Below are 17,795 nucleotides of genomic sequence, written 5' to 3' on the forward strand. Positions count from 1 at the left end.
GTACGGAGTCAGGAGACAAATTGTGGGAGCTGGTTCTCCCCTTCCATGTGAAGCTGTCAAAACTGGCAAGCATACTTAGCCGCATACTTAGCCACTACGCCATCCCTCCGGCCCAGTGGGGGCACTCTTAAAGGTGAACGGTATAAATACTGTAAGACTTCAAAGACAGCAACAACACAAAATATGTCAAACTATTTAATAATTTCTACACTGAGTGGATGCTACAGTATTTTATACATGTTAAGTGAAATATATTACACAAATTACTTCTTTTAATTTCTCATGCTTCAAAATCACAGCCCCCAGAGTACTTTTTATTACCTACCTGGCAACCTCTTTGTTTCGAATGCTGCTCTGGAAGGCCACAACGGGGTGTGTGTGTGTGTCTGAGGAACTGTAAGCGAAGTCAAAGAGCAAATACTGCCAGTGCAAGGGACAGTGAAGAGCCATGAGACCGTCCGGTTTCTCAAGACACATTCTTGTCATTGTCTGCTGGGACTAAATGTGTGACAACCATGGTGTGGCCTAGAAGTCAACTGCTGAAATAAGAGGCAGTTTAGCAGGCTGAGCGAGCGGGGCTGGCAAGTCAGTTAGTGTTAAGGAGAGAGGACTCTAGCTCAGGCTTCCTCAGCTTCAGCGCTGTGGACGCTTGGGACATTTCTGCGCCATGGCTGCGGACAGCGTCTCTGCCTCCATCCACAGTTGTCGGCAGTGCTCACCATGCTATCTCCCCGTCTTTTTAGTTTTGGAAACAGGGTTTCACTGTGAAGACCAGACCAGCCTGGAACTCACAGGTCTGCTGCCTCTGCTGGGATTGAATGTGTCAATCACTGGCTTGACATCCAACAGTGTATTGTTCTGAAAATGCCTGGAGGGCAGAGCAGACCCAGGTTCAGTTCCCATCTCCCACACGGCAGCTCACAACTGTCTGTTTCTCCAGTCCCAGGGGCTCTCGCACCCTCTTCTGGCTTCTGTGGGTACTGTACTCATGTGGTGCATAGATAATACATGCACATAAAAATAAATCTCAAAAGTGTAATAAGAAAAGAAAAAGAAAATACCGAGGAAAGGTGGGAGGGGTACAGATTGCCTGTGGTGGAGAACCAGGTCTAGCTGTAACACCAAAGCATGAGGACAGGGCTGAGCATGCTCAGCACACATGAGGCTTTCAATCCTGGGGCATCACCACAGCGTACAGTTTGAATCTGAATCGTCCCTAAAGCTTGTGTTTAGAATGCCTGTGGTTCAGACTGAGGCGCTGTTGAAGGCTGGCAGAAGCATGCCACTCACGAGTTATACTGTGAGTTAGACCTGCCCTGGGTTCACCCCGTGTGGGCAGCGCCCCCTCTCCGTTCCCCCACCATGCCTTCCTCAATATGGTGGACCGTCCTCTGAAACTACCACCAGATAAACTCCCGTTTGTTTCTGTCAGGTATTTTATCACAATTTAAAAAAGTAAGTTATACAAACACAAATTTGGCAATGTATTTCAAAAGCTAAATTGGGTTACTGTGATTAGGTGGTATGTCACAAAGGATTTGTGCGGTGCAAAGGACTGGATCTAGGGTTGCACATTAGGCAAGTGCTCTTCTGGAAGCACACCCTGAGACCCCATAACATGTTTGCTGAAATAAACACCTTCTGGTAGTTGACTGTAGCCCCGTAGGAGGGTCCTAACGTCAGTTCCATCAACAAATAACTCAATCAATTAATGAAACGTGATTGGAACATCATACATATATTTATTATAAACATATTAGGAACAAAGTTAAGGTAAAAATATAATTTATATAGACTACAATTTCTGTAAGTAATTAGTGAAGTGAAGAAGCTAACATTTTGAAAACACAATAAACATGCTAACGAGGTTTACCTGTATTATACTTAGGCCTACGGACGAGTTCAGACCTGTTATAAAGTTGCAGGAAACAAACACCACAGGACACTACAGCCACCCCCACTCGCAGCACTACTTCTCCCCTGCGTCAGTCTCAGAAAGCAGAGGGCACAGGGCTGCATTGGGGCGGCAAACAAAAGCATCCACTCCCAGCTCAGACAACTGTTCCAGCGAGGACACAGAAGGCTCGTGGTCTCTTAACATATTTGGCAGTTGTGAGGTCTTGTCTTGAATACGGCGTGACCGTCGCACCGGTGTCAGGAACTTCAGCTCTTTAAATGTGCTATTTTCATGCTGCATCTTCTTTTTCACACTGAAAAAACAAAACAAAACAAACAACAACAACAACAAAAAGAAAACCCATAAAATTAATTCCAAATTTCAAAAGCATGTTCAAGATCTATCTTACACTTTTGCTGTGTGACAGACTGTCTTATAGAAAGGGAGAGGTACTGCAAGTTCCCAGAAGCGAGCAGCCTAACACTTCTATTTGTTGAAACAATCTGTGTTATGTGGACACTTGAACAGCTGTAGAAAAGCCTGATTTCTCAATTCCAAGCCCTATAGCTATTAACCATACAGTAATAAATGTAAACCAAAAGTGTCTTAATTTTGAAAATGCCTGGGGGGAAGGACCCAGGTTTGAATCCCAGGTCCACATGGCAGCTCAAACTGCCTGTTTACTCCAGCCCCTTCTACATGCTCTTCTGGCTTCTGCGGGTCCTGCACTCACACAGATGCAGCAGCCACACACATAGAAATAGATTTCAAAACAGTTACATTAAAAAAAATGTCTGGAAGTTCAAACGACTTGAACATTTTCCTGCCTGGTTTTGGGGTCCAGACCCCTCTTGGGCCTTTTCAGAGCTCGTGACAAGTGAAAACAGCCAGGCCTGGACGCCTCTCTTTTAAGCAGAACTTGCCTTAGTCTCCCCAGTGGGTTGCAATTACCCATGAGCCATCATGTTTAGGGCTCTGGGTGTGACCCTTACTTAGCATTAAGATTTGAACAGAATTATCACTAGAGCATGAAAACAGATCATATTACATTTTAAGCACTTACTTTTCCAAGCGTGGTGTAGAGGATACATTATATCTAATTAGGCAGCCTGCTTCAGTTTTTGAGTCAGGGGTCTTCAAATTATTGGTTGGGTCTTTTGTTGTGCTATCTTCCTTTCCACACACTCCATTCTCTTCTGGCTTCTCTGATGCTAGATTAACACTTGCAGCTTCCATTTCTATTTCCTGGACATGTTCCTTGTCTGCATGAGCCTCCTCAACATCTTCTATAGAAAAATTTGAAGATTTGAACTTATGGTCAGAACTTCAAAATGACAGAACCAAACTGCATCTCCTAATCTTTACTTTTCCTATGTACACACCGCTGCCAACAGTTTAACAAATATTTAATATCCCCTGTGCAGAGATATAGATTTAAGAATGGAACCATCCCAGTTCTTAAGTCTATGTGCCAAGAAAGACAAAGTCAAAAAACAACTATGAAATGAGGTCAAACAAAGTGAAGGAAGAACAAAGGGTTGTTGGAACCTATTAAAACGAATGTACTAGCCAGCATTTTGTCTACTTGACGCAGGCTAGGGTCATTTGGGAAGAGGGGATGTAAACTGAGAAAGCACCCCATCAGACTGATCTGTGGGCAAGCTTGTGGCGACATTTCCTCAATGATTGGTGGCTGGGCCCGTCCCATAAGGAGCGGCGCCACCCTGGGTGGGCGGTCCTGGATGATACGAGAAAGCAGGCTAAGCAGGCCTTAAGCAACCAAGCCACAAGCAACACTCCTCCACGGTCTCTGGAACAGCTCCTGCCCTGCTAGAGACGGCATAAGGGTGGTCTTGACTTTTCGATTTCTTTTGCTTCTGACAGACTAGTCTTCTCTGGGTTTCCTCTCTCTAATTCTTTCATAAGCGTCACCATTAAATTTGATTTATAACATTGGATTACATACGTGTTCCATATGTTCCCCTGGACATATGAACAGGGCCCCCCAATTGAAGCTGAATAAATCATTCCAATAAAAGTAGGACTGCTGGTCAAACTGACACACGACGCAGCACGACGTTAACCCCAAGGAACAGGACTTTTTGAATCTGGCATATAATCAGAAACTTACACAACACACTTAAGAGTTCAGTATAATCTCTGCTTCTGTTCCAAGTTTTGATCTTGACTTAGATCTCTGGATGTTAAATTAAAGCTGTTTGAGGGTCCTATTATATAATGGAACTTCAAATGTGTAATCCCCCAGCCTCAGCCTCCCACAACCCTGGGATTACAGGAATTTACCATTAGGCCTACCACCAGCATTCTAAATGAACTTTCTTTTTTTGAGTATGTGTATTGATTTCTTTTACAACTTTGAAAACTTATCAATACATAAACTTTCTAGAGTACAGAACAGATCATAGAACTTAATAGGTGGGAGATTATCTTATCAAATAGACTCATTTAAAAAAAAAAGGGGGGGGGCTGTGCTGGTGGTAAGGATATAGTACCACCAGCTCTAAAGCACCCATTTCTAAGACAGAACTCTAAGGCCCAGAAAAAAAACTTTTCATATGCAGCACAGCAGTAGACTTGGATTTTGAACTAGATTCCTTCATTAAATTTTCTTTCCTTTTTTTTTTTTTTTTTTTGAGACAGGGTCTCATTCTACATAACCTAGGCTGGCCCAAACCCATGATCCTCATGCCCAGAAATATAGTTATTTAGTTTCGTGCCCCAATGTCAATTCTTTTCTTTCATGACAGGGTCTCACTCTATGTCCAAGGCCAGCCCAAACCCCTACCTTAGCCCCCAACTTGCTAGGATTACAAGTGTGAGCTACACTATCTGGCTTAAAAATTCTACATGATACAGACATGTACTGCATTTCAGAGGCAGGTCTTTGATCACTTGCCCCTGGCGATTTGGCCTTATCAGGGCACAGAGGAAGAGGATCCAGGCAGTCCTCATGAGACTTGATAAGCTATGGGCAGATGGCAGAGGAGGAAAACACCCCCTTTCAGTGTACATGGGGAAAGGGACAGAGGCAGGAAGAGGTAGGAGGATGGAACTGGGAGGAGTTGAGGGAGGGGGCTTCAATCCAGATATATAATGAATAAATTGTAAAAACTAAAAAAATATATAAAGAAAAGTATAAAAAAAAAAGAAAAAAAGAAAGCTAAATAAGACAAAAGGGAAATGTAACCAGATTTTAGTAAAAACACAATTCACCTGAAGGAACACTTACCCAAATTAACTTTTTCTTGACTCTTCGTTGTCAGAATATCTATGATTATATGTCGCATCTCTTCAATAGGCTTAGATTAAAAAATGTTTTTAACAAAGAAGTTTACATGATCAAAAATTAGGTTATGTAAATAAAAAATATTAGATATATTGAAAAATTTCCTTATTTTAAAATAAACAATTGCTTTTAAGATTAGAAATGGTTATTTTTCATCTTAATAAGAAAAATGAACTTAAAGGACAGAGTTTCATAAAAAAAAATCCCATAATTTTTAGGCCTTTGATAGCTAATAATGCGTGATATAAGCAAAATTAATTAATAGATGGAAAGTTATCATCTATTCAAAAGCTGATCATATTGTCTAAAAGGTTCTAAAAATGTTTTAAGTACTACTTGTATTTTGTATCTCACACTATTAAATTCATCTCTGTATATCTTAAGGTTGATCAACCCAACATATTTCACTTGTTCAAACTGTATGATCTGATAGATATTAAAAGCTCTTGCTATGTTCCTTAGAGCCACCATGCCTGCGATTACAAGGATATTTATATAACGGAAGCCCTGGCTCATGGTCCTAGCTTCAGAATTCAGTTCCAGAAGAACCGATTCTGTTTTCAATTCCTCGGCCAATTTTGATTCTTGTTTCCCAATTTCTACTTCAGTGTCATTTCTTTGTCTTTACACTACAATTTCAATCTAAAGCCTTGGCTTTCACTTTTATATCACTGTGCCAGCCCCATAACCTACTTTATGTAATGTCACTTCTGGTCCATTATAGGAAATGCACAGGAGGATATTTTGTGTTAAAATATTCTGTTTCATTAAATTTATATTTCAGCTAGTATCTAGATTCAAAAGTCTTATAACCCTTGGTACAAAAATGTTGAGAAACATGCCTAATACAATCCTCGTAGCCCTCACTGTTTCTGCTGCCACAAACTGAACCCTGTGCCTCCATGCTCTGCGACTGAACTATACTCCCAAGTCCTTTGTGGCCTTTGAATACCCCTTAGTACTACATACAAAATCATAATCGTATCAAGTTACACTATGATGTGCTCCAAAATAACTTGGAATTGTTTACACTTTAAAACTGAAATAAATTTTTCTTACCTGAGCCCCTGCCAGAATGGCCTTCTCATAGATTGAGATAATATTTTCAATGGGACTTGTGATTGGTTCAATACGCACAAGACATATCCAATATTTAACAAGTTTTTTGGCATCTGGAATATTATGAATCAGGTCATTCAACATGCCTAAAATTTCTTCTTTTGGACATCCCTAAAATTCCAAGAAAAAAAAATGTGTGAGCTACAAACTATGAAGGATTAATAATCTGACTTTAAGAACAGTGCGCAATATAAAAAGCTGATGGAGCACGTGGGATGCATGACTCAGCAGTCAAGAGTACTTGATGCTCCAGCACAGGACCCAAGCTGGTTCCCAGCACCAATGCTGTACAGCTCACAACTGACTATAAACTCCAGAGTTGGGCATCTGCAGGCACGTGGGACAAATAAACCCACTCAAGTACATAAATAAAATAATAACAATAGAAGACATTTCTAAACTATCAAACATACCAAGATAGACTCTACCTTAGAGGGCTAAAGAGATGGCTCAGTATTTACAAGCACTGGCTCCTCTTCCAGGGGATCTGGGTTCAATTCCCAGCACCCACATGGTGGCTCACAACCATCTATAACTCTAGCCATAGATGATCTGTCACCAATTTTTAGCCTCTGCAGGCACCAGGCACACACATGGACATAAATACAGGCAAAACAGCCAAAGCAGCCACACACATTAAAAAAGACCCTACCTTATTAATCAGGCTCAGGCATTCAGAAATTGTTTTGTTTACTTTTTCAGTAAATAGCCTCTGTTCATCTTCTTCTGCCATGGTAGCCCAAAAGGACCCAACTGGGTTTTCACTCTGTCCCTTTGGCTCAGCATGGGTAACTGTTAAATTAGGAAGCCTTTTTAGCCCATTTCCTTTGCCAGTTCTCCAGGCAGTCTGAGCTCTGCAATCAGAAGCAGAACATCAACATTGCTTTGATTTTGCTGATGGCACCCTGCTAAATAGCACAGTTAAATAGATTTCAAACTGGGGCTGAAGAGGCAGCTCAGCACCAGCAGCCACCCTTCCAGAGGACCTTGGTTGGATTTTCAGCACCCACCTGGTGGTTTACAACCATTTGTACCTCTAGATCCAGGGAATCTGACACCCTCTTCTGGCCTCTGTGGGCACCAGGAACACACATGGTACAATGCCACACATACATGCAAAACATCCATATACAAATCAAAACAACTTAAACCTATATAGTTCTAAACTGGTGGAACTTATTTGTTTGCAGAGGTGAACTCCTGAATATAACAAGATCACATATATGTTCAAGGACTCCAAGAACGGAGCTAGGAAATGTCAGAGAGATTAAGCGTGCTTGCTGCCCATGCAGAGGAATTAGGCTTGTTTCCTTACACCAACACCAGGAAGCTCACAACTACTTTTAACTCCACTTCCAGGAGAGCCAATACCCTCTTACACATAAAAAAAAAAAAAAAAAAAAAAAAAAATTCCCACCCTAAAGAAACAAAGAATGTGTTTTAAATAAGTTATAAGTATTTCTTAACTGTTATGAAGCATTTAGCTGAGATCAAAAGCAACCAGCAATCCACATTTAAACACATAACTTTTGGAAGGGCGGTGGTGGCACACGCCTTTGATGCCAGCACTTGGAAGGCAGAGACAGGCCTCTGTGAGCCTGAGGCCAGCCAAAGCTATACAGAGAAACCCTGTGTCAAAAAACCCAAACAAACAAAAACATAGCTTTTTGGTCTTATTGTTCTATACATAAATCTGCCTGTGTGGCAGAAAATAATAGATTAAGTAATTCTAATACATTTAAGAAAACGACAAGCCAAATTCACAAACTGGTATTCTATTGATAGCCAAGAAAACAAAATGAATTTCGTCTACTTACTTTCTGTTTTCTGTGGTTTCTCCGGGCTGAACTGACCTAAGAAGACTTGCCCCTTCTATTGTGTACCTGCGCTGGCCAATGTTTTGGGGATTTTCCATCAGTCTGGTATTAGATGAATTAGTCCTGGTTACACCTTTAGATGTTATGCTTTTTGATGGTGCCTGTTTTCTTTTTGTGTCCTGAGAACTGGTTTTGACAACAGATACAGCTGGTTCTGATCGAACCAATTCTTTTTCAAGTGACCGATTTCTGATTGTAACATTGGCAAGGTTCCTGCCGTGGTCCTGTTTCACAGGGCCCTGGGCATTATTGTGGAGACTTCTAATAGGTGGTCGCACAAGTGTGTTCTTCGAAGTGGCACTCACAGACTGAGTGTTTACAAGTTTGGTGGTAACAGTCATATTTGAGGCTTTTACCCGGACGGCGTTTACAGGCACAGGCTGAGCCTTTGTGGCTTTAGATACAGTAGTGGGAAGTTTCCTGGCTGTCACAGAACTCTCACCTTTGGCATCTGGAAGCTTTCTAAATGAATTAATCTTAGACTGAACAATCTGGCCATGGTAATAGCCAAGCACTCGTTTTTTAGGCATGTTGGCATCTTGTTTTGGCTTTTCTGCAGTAATCTGCATCTTTTTATTGTCTTTAAGGTGACATGCCTGGTCTAATGTCATAGTCTGACCTTGGCAATCCTCTCTACTTGATAATAACTGCACATCTTGAATATTATCCTTCAAGTTATGTATTTCTAAACTGGTTACTTCAGCTTTTAACGGAATGCAGTTTTTTCCAATTGTGCTTCCAATATTTTCTTTATCAGCCTAGAAGAGTTAAGAGAAATCAGTATTTCAGAAATCATTTCTTCATAAAGAGTACAGGAAAGGTTTAAGCGCTATACATGTATCTTACCATTTCTGTTTTGAGTTCCAGAACTCTTTTCTCTTCCTGGACCTGATCCTTCAACGTCATCACTTTCTGATCGCTGTTGGTTTAAAAAAGAAAGAAAAAAAAAAATCAATTCTTTCTGTACAAAGGAAATTTACTTTAGGGCAGGGGCAGGAGAAGGGGCGAGACTTGCCCCTTCTATTGTGTACCTGCGCTGGCCAATGTTTTGGGGATTTTCCATACTTGGTTCCTTACACCAACACCTGGAGGCTCACAACCACCTTTAACTCCGCTTCCAGGAGAGCCAATGCCCTCTCACACACATAGAGGAAAAAAAAAACATTCCCACCCCAAAGAACCCAAGAATGCATTTTTAAATGGATAAGTTATAAGTATTTCTCAACTGTTATGAAGCATGTAGCTGAGATCAAAAGCAATCAGCAATCCAACATTTAAACACATAACTTACTAACATAAATTACTAACAGCTAATTTCAGAGCTTCCATATACATTCAAGGTCCTACATTTTTGAACTTTAAATTGAGGTAAGCAATGAATTAAGTTGTTTATTCTAAGCAAAATATGGTTAATGGAGTAAATAAGATGGTTTTAAAAGTTTTAGCACAAACTTTTTTATAGCTATAAACTAGCATAATATCTGACAACCCCATAGCAAATGATATGTGTAAAATCAAGACAGGAAATAAAATATTATTAATTAGACACTTCAGTAATCCTGAAGCAGATTCACAAAATCAGAGAGTATGCTAAAAAGTGTGGGTAACATGGTAGAACTGACAAAATCTGATATTTTACAGCTAATGAGACTTTAATTCTATCAACCTAGAAGAAGGGTGACATCCGCACTCTGCTTTCCTACCGGACAAGGCCCACCCACACAGAGGGCCACCTACTGTCCTCAAAGTCACTGATTCATCACAAGTAAAAGAGTCTCTCTCTCTCTCTCTCTTTTGAGACAATGTCTCTCTACATAGTCCTTGCTGTCCTAGAACTCACTAGGTAGACCAGGCTGACCTCCAGTTGACAAAGATTCTCCAGCTGCTGCCTCTGCTGCATGCTGGGACTAAAGGCATGTATCACCACACCCGGCCTTAAGGTTCCTTTCTTGTAACATCTAGGTTGCTTTTTACAAACAAATCAGTGTCGTAGCCTAAAAGACACAAGAAATGATCCATCAACCTGAACTTGAGGACAGAAGGAATTCAAGCCTGAGACCCAGGTGTTTAGATTGCAGACTTTGAAAACCACGCCCTGATGTTTACAGCACAGCACAGCTCCTAAGTCAGTCTTCAGTACACGTGCATGCCCTCTGCTTGAAAACTATTTTCTCTTGGACCTGTGAGATGGCTCAGCAGATGCAGGCACTTGCCACCAGGCCAGACTGACTCAGTTTGACTCAGAGAGCACACACACCTGAAGGCTACTTTGGACGCACATTCACAAGTGGGTGAACAAGTGAACTTTAGAGTTTAAAGGTTTGTAGAAAACGAAGAGCAGCCACTGTACAGACTGAGACGTGTCAGACTGTTAACGTACACCACGTTTTTGAAGACGTGATACCGGAAGACAGGGTAAAATAATTAAGGTGCATCCTTTTCTTTTGTGGTACTGAGTGGTAGCGAGCATCCCACGACTGAAGCACATTCCCAGCCCTCTCACTGCTTTCGAATATCACATGAAGTAATACTATCTGGGCTCGTAACCGTGTAAAGTGTTAAAACTCGTTTCATTTTAAAGTTAGATGTGGTTAGTAGGAGGTAAAAGGTAGACATGCGGCACATGCTGGGTTCTTAGGGGGCAGAACTACTAGAGCTCTTCAGAGGTGAAAGAAACGTGACCTCACCTGGATGTCTGATTCCCCTGTTTGGGCGGAAACCCTGTTTTCCGTATTAGCAGATATTCTTTGAGTTTTTGTTTTCTTTGTTCTAAAGAGGAAGGAGTAACAAAGTCAACTTCAGCTAAAATGTCAAATATGGTTGAGTAAAAGGTTATTTTTCTAGGAAAATTTATTTTGACATAGTATTTTCTACATTAATGTAGAAGAAATTCAAATTAACAATAGACTTGATGTTATAAGGATTCACTCATGGATTTGCTTAGGAGACATTAAATCATACAAAGAATTTAGCTGACCCAGCGCTGGGCACCAAACACCCGACCAGTGAGTAGAGGCTAACCAGGAAGGTCAGAGCAGGATTGAAGACGCTGGGATGTAAATGCTTATTCACCAGGACTGAGCAGCCTTTCGGCGCTAGTCACACAACAGAGGAATCCCTCTAACAGGCTGCTCAGAGTGGGCAGAGAAGGATCACAACCATCACTCTGTCCTGGTGCCATAAAAATCACCTGTGCTGTGCTCAGGGCTGGAGAGATGGCTCAGAGGTTAAGACCACTGGCTGTCCTTCCAAAGATCCTGAGTTCAGTTCCCAGCAACCACATAGGGGCTCACAACCATCCATAGTGAGATCTGGTGCCCTCTTTCTGGCGTGCAGGCACACATGCAAGCAGAGTATAAATAAATAAGTTAAAAGCAAATCCCCTGTGCACTATTCAGTAAAAACAGAATTCTGGCGGGTGGGCAAGATGACCCTGATAACAACTATCCCAAAACAACAAACAAAACAAAAACCCTTATGTGCTTTACTGTGTTCATCTCCAGCCAGCCCAAGTGGCCAGGCTATAGTCTCCTGTCTCTGTTTAAGTTAATCAAAATGTAACATGCAGCCAAGACCTGAAGCAGCTCTAAAAGAGACAGCATGAACAAGCCTAAGGTGCATGTACAGAAGCTGCTGAGACCTTCTCTCCAAGCCCAGCTTTGGACACCAGCTGAACAATGCTATTAAAGGCCTTCCTTCAGTCTCTGAGCATGTGGAGTGACTGCTCGCGGGAAGGCAGGCTATTGCTGTAACATGTACAGGTCCCTGGTGAGCACAGTCCCTGTGCTGCTGGTAGGGGTTCGCGTGGCTGGAGAGGAGTTCTGGGGAGAGGAAGGGCACGCCCAGTGTGTTTCCAGCACTTCCTCTAAGGGCACTCCAAACTCTCTAGACTGCTCATCACTTCTCCACACTCAATCAGAGACAAGGAAAAACTCCACAGGAAACCTGCAGGATAAAGATGCCCACACTGGCCCCAGGTCCCAGCCAGGCCCCATCCCCTGGGATAGAAGAGGGCTGAACAAGCCCCAAGGAAGCTTCCTAGTGAAGCTGGCAGGTCACTCCAGTGGGCCGTACAGCCTCCTCCACGGAGCCCTGCCTGGGCCAGAGTGGCTGGCTACTGGCCGCCCCTGCCTTCTTAAAACTCTGGCCAGCCAGGGACACCATCTCAGTGAGGCCTCAGGTTGCACAGCCAGTTTTTCGGGGCTGGAGAGAGCCTTGGCTATGGTCTCCTGAGGGAGACTGAAGACAGGCTAGGCTGGGTCTAAATGCTTGCTCTTTGCACTGACTCTCCAAGCCTGCTGGCTTCCTCTGAGGGAGACGGCCTTTCTGTTCTTGGGACTCCTTTGCCTTATCCCCATGGTCTGCCTTAGCATCCGCCTCACCAACCCTGCATACTCTTGTTTTTGTTTCCACTCTTCAATTATAAAGGCACAAACTATGGGAAATAAAAAAAAAAATGATGTTAATGTTTCCTTACATGTCTGGTTTTTATGGTTTAATAGATTATACATATCTACAAACTTAAAAGAACCAAAAGGAAAAAATAAATCAGAGGTTTGATCCACAGAGAAGCCAAGGTCTCCCTGCCTCATAATCGGGTTCTGAAACTTATTGTCTTCATAAGGACGAGAGTACTTATTCAGGGTTTCACGTTGTCGGCCCCATCTAGAGGCACCCACAAACTTCTTACGGGTGTGGAGATCACTGGGATCTGTCTTATAGAGAAGCAAATGACTTTGGGGGTATGGGTATTGGGAAAAGTCTGGCTCTGGAGGTGAGCTTTGGCCTGCCTGCTTCAGGCTGGCCCCTGCTTCTGTGACAGGAACAGAACGACCCCGAAACAAGTCACTGTGTGCCTGAGAACAACTAAGAAGTCAACTATTTCTAATAGCGGCTGTTATTATTAATTAGCTCATGGTATAAAGGTGCCTATAATAAAAAGAGCTAAATAAAAATATACATGGGGAAGATAAGACGCGTGCTGTCTAAAATCTCTCAATAGCAACTCCAGCAACACAGATGATATCAATGGGAAGTTAAAGCTCTGCATGCTACGTAGGTCATAAGTGCTGCCTTATGTTTTCTGTGATGTTTACCCGGACATGCTTTAACAGCACATTCACAGGTAGTATTAAGTTATTGCATTACTCTGTGTGTGTAACTTGGACTCAGCCTTCCTTTATTAAGGTGCAGTTGTATTGTGTGTTCTAGCTAAATAACTGCCATCTTCAGAACTTATGACTTACAGAGCATGTAGAGCTTTAACTTCCCATTGATATCATCTGTGTTGCTGGACTTGTTAAACATTAATATCCCTTCCAGGACATAGTCAAGGCCGGTGTCCCCTCACCTGAGTATCCAGGCACGCTCCCAGGTAGCTGCAATTAGGCTCTAACTACATGAGGCCTCAATGTTTCTGGAGATCTGGTATAAGGACTGGGAAAACTACGGGGAAGGGAGCACACACCTATGCAGACATGGGAAAGCTGTTATACACAGGGACAGAGACCCCAGGGAACTAGACCCACACAGATACACACATCTCTTTTAGGGAAAATTGACAGCAAGTGATACACTTATTTGTTATCATTATGTCTCGTGATATTTAATCACGTTTCTCTGTGCAGCTATGGCTATCCAGGAACTCTCTCGGTAGGCCCAGGCTGGCTCAACTCAGTTGCCTGCCTCTGCCTCCCAAGTGCTGGGATTTAAAGGTGGGCACCACCACATCCAGCTTGGGATTCTTTTTTTTAAACTGCGACTTATATTTAAGAAAACTGGATGTTCCCAGGACTTCAGCTCTGTGAGTACTCCACCCTGTTTGTTCTTGTTTGCACAGAATGCTCTCTCATTCAAGGTTACTGCTATCTCTAAGACAGCTGAGATGTGAACCCTCTCAGGATCAGTGCGACAATAAAGGTCAACAGAAGATATGAATTTGAAGTTATATCTCTAATAAAAAAGGTTCAATTGTTTTAGATAGGATAAACTAGGTAAATAAAAACAGGGGCAAAACCATGGAAGTTTGAAGCTGAAGTCACAGGTCTGATTACATCAAATAGGACTTATGAAGGATAAGACTTAAAGACAGCAGGGCACAGTGGCACACACCTGTAATCCCAGCACCTCCTGGAGAGTGAGTCCAGGAAAACCAAGGCTACACAGAGAAACCCTGTCTCAAAAAAAAAAAAAAAAAAGACTTAAAGAGAATGAGGTACAATTATAACCAGCTCAATTTGCTTACGACAAACAGACTTGAAATCACTAATCGCGTATTTCTCAGTAAGCCAACAAATAAGTGCATTGGCAATTGCATCAATCATAACCCAAACCCCCTGAAGCTTCATAGGGGCTATGGCACTACTAGTCGCACATGGACTAACGTCATCCCTCCTATTCTGCCTAGCCAATACAAACTATGAACGAACTCACAGCCGAACTATAACTCTAGCCCGAGGCCCACAAATAACCTTTCCCTTAATAGCTACCTGATGATTCCTAGCAAGTCCAGCTAATCTAGCACTTCCACCATCAATTAATCTTATAAAAAAACCATTATTTAACCATTATAATTTAATGGTTAAAATTAGTTAATGCGCCTATAGATGTAATGGTCTATTCATGTTAACAAAAGCTGACTTACACTGTGTTAAGAACTAACTGTATTCTTAGAAATGTCTCCTTATGACAAACAAGCCTCCTGCTCTCTGCTATAATTATACTCTTTCGATAAACTAAGCCACTTAATGTTAAAGACCTGTTAAACTGACTTAGGTTTTGTAAAACTACACTACACAGGAAAATGAGGTTCCCAGTTTGTCTGTATCATATAAGTGTATTATCTTGGTACTTAAAGAGCTTCAATCAAAAATTGTCATTTTTAGGTTCAGAAATCTTGTTTGTTTGCTTTTTTTTGTGACAGGGCTTCTCTGTGTAGCCTTGGCTGTCCTCACAGCGATCTGCCTGCCTCTGCCTCTGACTCCAAACTATTAATAGTTTACAAACTATTAATCTTGTGAGAATTTCTAATTTATTGTAAATTGTTTTTTTTTTTTTAAAGGTAATTTGGACATAGAAGTTTTAAGTGATTAAATGGCTGGGTGGTGGCCCACACCTTTAATCCCAGCACTTGGGAGGCAGGTGGAGTTCCTAGAGTTTGTGGCCAGCCTGGTCTACATACTGAATTTCAGGACAGCCACAGCTATGTAGAAAGACCCTGTCCCAAAAGAAAATAAAATTAAAAAGTGATTAAATGCCCTTTATGTGCCCTGATTTGTGCTTGTAGTCACACTAAGTACGAATGTAATTCATTTACAGAGACAAGACTGGAGGGAGAGACCAGTTTATAACCCCATTATACATATAGCCTTTTATATATATTGTCAAAGTTAAGTTTGAGCAGGTACCTCAAAACAAGTTTGATATAAAATATTACTCAAAATCAGAAAAACCAAGTAACTAGTTTGGAGAATTAAACGCTCAGGTAAATTGGGTTAAATTTACAAGACACTTGCTGGGCAGGCTTGAATGGGACACAGGCGCCAGCCATCACAGTAAATTGCACGCTAGTCTCATCGCAGAATAAGGATGCAGGGGAAAATAAGACTCGCCAGCCTGCTGCTCCTGTCCTGATCTACAGAGTCTAGTTCCAGACAGACAGAGAAACCCTGTCTCAAAAACACCTGAAAAAAACCCAAACAAACACATACACACAAGAAGAAAGGGGAGGAGGCGCACCAACCTAAAGTGCATAGAAAGCTATTGAAATCTTTTATGCAAGGCTAGATCTTTCTTGGGCATTAGCCAGGGCAGGACAAGCACTACACTACGTAAGAGCTTTTTAACCACTAAGGGTGTGGAGTGACTCCTTCCTGGGAAAATATATTCTTTCTATAAGAATATAATAGGAAACAAAATCTCAATTTGGAGAAATGATCTCACTAATCAGACATGACCACGAGTACTATTGCTGTGATGAGTCACTCTGACCCAAAGCAAGTTAGGGATGAAAGGGTTCAGTTTACTCAGATTTCCATACAACAGGGTGCCTCCGAAGCAGAAGGAATCTGGTGCTGGTTCCCGAGTTGCTCCGCCTACTTCCTCATAGGACCCAGGACCAACAGCCTCGGGGTGGCACCGCCCACAAGGGACTGGGCCTCCCCCCACCCAATCAATCACTAATTAAGAAGACGCCCTTCAGGCTTGCCTGGAGCCTGCTGGATCTTGCAGGCTCAGTTTTCTCAATCTAGGTTCCCTCCTCTCAGGGCTCTAGCTTGTCAACCCAAAACTTAGCCAGAAAGGTGCTCACCACTGCTCTGCAAGTAAGAACGCATTCTCTGGGCCGAGGCTATATAGTTCAATGACAGAACACTTGCCAAACATACACAAAGCCTTGAGCTGGAACTCTCAATCCTCAGTAGCACCCGAACAAACAAACAAGAATCAAATGTCCTAATCGTGTGAAAATCGCAGGCAACACCATTTCAAACCGTAGAGATGAGATACTCGTCGCCAAATTTCGACCAACTTACTGTATTAGATTGGACGAGAATGTTCTCCGTGTTGTTGCTGCAGACCGTTCAATTCCAGTTTTCCAAAACGGCCAGGACAGCACGCATCAGCCCCCAACCACCCCACCCTCGGCGCGTAGACCTAGGAGAAACAGCGCGCGGGCGCAGTCGGGGGTCCGGGCAGCCCGGCCCTCCGCCCCCAGCCCCCCGCCCACGACCCCGACGCCAGACCGCTGACCCCCGACAGTCCCCACCGCGCACACGGTCCGCGGCCTGCCTCTCAGGAGGGCGTGGGGACGGTTAGCGGCCGAGGCCCCGCGCCGCCGCTCACCTCTGAAGGCGGGTTGATCTCGCTTGGTCGGGGGCAGCTGCAGGTCCCGGGGCACCGGCAACGCGTTCCTCACAGCGCGGCCGGAGAAGCGTTTTCTGGCCTCTGCCATCTCTTAATGCTCCCGCCGCGGCGCCGGCGTGGATTGAATGGACCAATAAGCGCGGAGGGGCGGGGCCCGGGCGAGGGGCGGGGCCGCCCTGGAGTCGGTCCCTTTGACAGGCCCCGGGAGAGGTTTCAAAATCAAACGATGCTCTTCCCGCTGGGCGGACGGCGGGCGGGCAGAGCGGGCTTGTTGAGTCCTCGGAATGCAGCAGGTCTAGGGTTGACAAGTCAGGACATGTCTCCAGACACAGCCCCGAGGAGGGCAAAGGACAGCAAACGGCTGCACATGCTCGAACGCCGATGCTCTCGCTGAGGTACCGCTCCGAGCTGCCCCGAGGTGGACATAGTCACAAATGCTCCTCTGAGTTGCTTAACTGAACTGGGTTGCGATTATATCTCGCAGTCGAGGTGATGAGTTCAGATGTTAGGTGTCCATGTTTCCACAGCTTGTAAACGGAATCTTCAGATCTACCTTTGTGCTGATATTTTATTGAAAGTATCCCAAGGTACCACAGGCTGGTCTCCCTGAACTCACGATCTTCCTGGCCTCCTGAGCGCTAAGACCGCAAGTGTATGCCCAGCCCTTTCCATGCCTTTATATATGCATTTGTGAAATATAAACAAGAATGCAAGACAAAACATGAGGGCATAA

General features: G+C 43.2%; 1 protein-coding gene across 2 annotated transcripts; it reads right to left on the minus strand.

The window, feature by feature from the left end:
• Nucleotides 1-1,722: 1,722 nt before the first annotated feature.
• Ckap2 (cytoskeleton associated protein 2) lies at nt 1,723-17,170 on the minus strand. 2 transcript variants are annotated; one of them, XM_021661088.2, is made up of 9 exons: nt 17,042-17,170; nt 10,888-10,969; nt 9,047-9,119; nt 8,141-8,958; nt 6,976-7,177; nt 6,264-6,434; nt 5,148-5,217; nt 2,961-3,183; nt 1,723-2,210 (listed from the first exon to the last, which is right to left on the minus strand). In XM_021661088.2, exons 1-9 carry the CDS (start codon nt 17,148-17,150, stop codon nt 1,970-1,972), a joined length of 1,989 nt encoding a protein of 662 aa, XP_021516763.2. In that variant the 5' UTR covers nt 17,151-17,170; the 3' UTR covers nt 1,723-1,969. The 2 variants fall into 2 exon arrangements, with proteins under 2 accessions (XP_021516763.2, XP_060237438.1); XM_060381455.1 differs by lacking the exon at nt 10,888-10,969.
• Between the last annotated feature and the right edge of the window lie 625 nt (nt 17,171-17,795).

Source organism: Meriones unguiculatus, chromosome 4, assembly GCF_030254825.1.
Source record: "Meriones unguiculatus strain TT.TT164.6M chromosome 4, Bangor_MerUng_6.1, whole genome shotgun sequence".
In the NCBI taxonomy this organism is placed as follows: domain Eukaryota; kingdom Metazoa; phylum Chordata; class Mammalia; order Rodentia; family Muridae; genus Meriones; species Meriones unguiculatus.

What these genes read in the sequence shown, in the direction of transcription:
- Ckap2 (XM_021661088.2), bottom strand. Translation starts at nt 17,150, where the DNA reads ATGGCAGAGGCCAGAAAACGCTTCTCCGGCCGCGCTGTGAGGAACGCG. An exon ending in AGATCAACCCGCCTTCAGAG is followed by an intron (nt 10,970 to 17,041) that starts GTGAGCGGCGGC and finishes CTTCCTCTTTAG; the next exon opens with AACAAAGAAAACAAAAACTC. An exon ending in TGGAACTCAAAACAGAAATG is followed by an intron (nt 8,959 to 9,046) that starts GTAAGATACATG and finishes TAACTCTTCTAG; the next exon opens with GCTGATAAAGAAAATATTGG.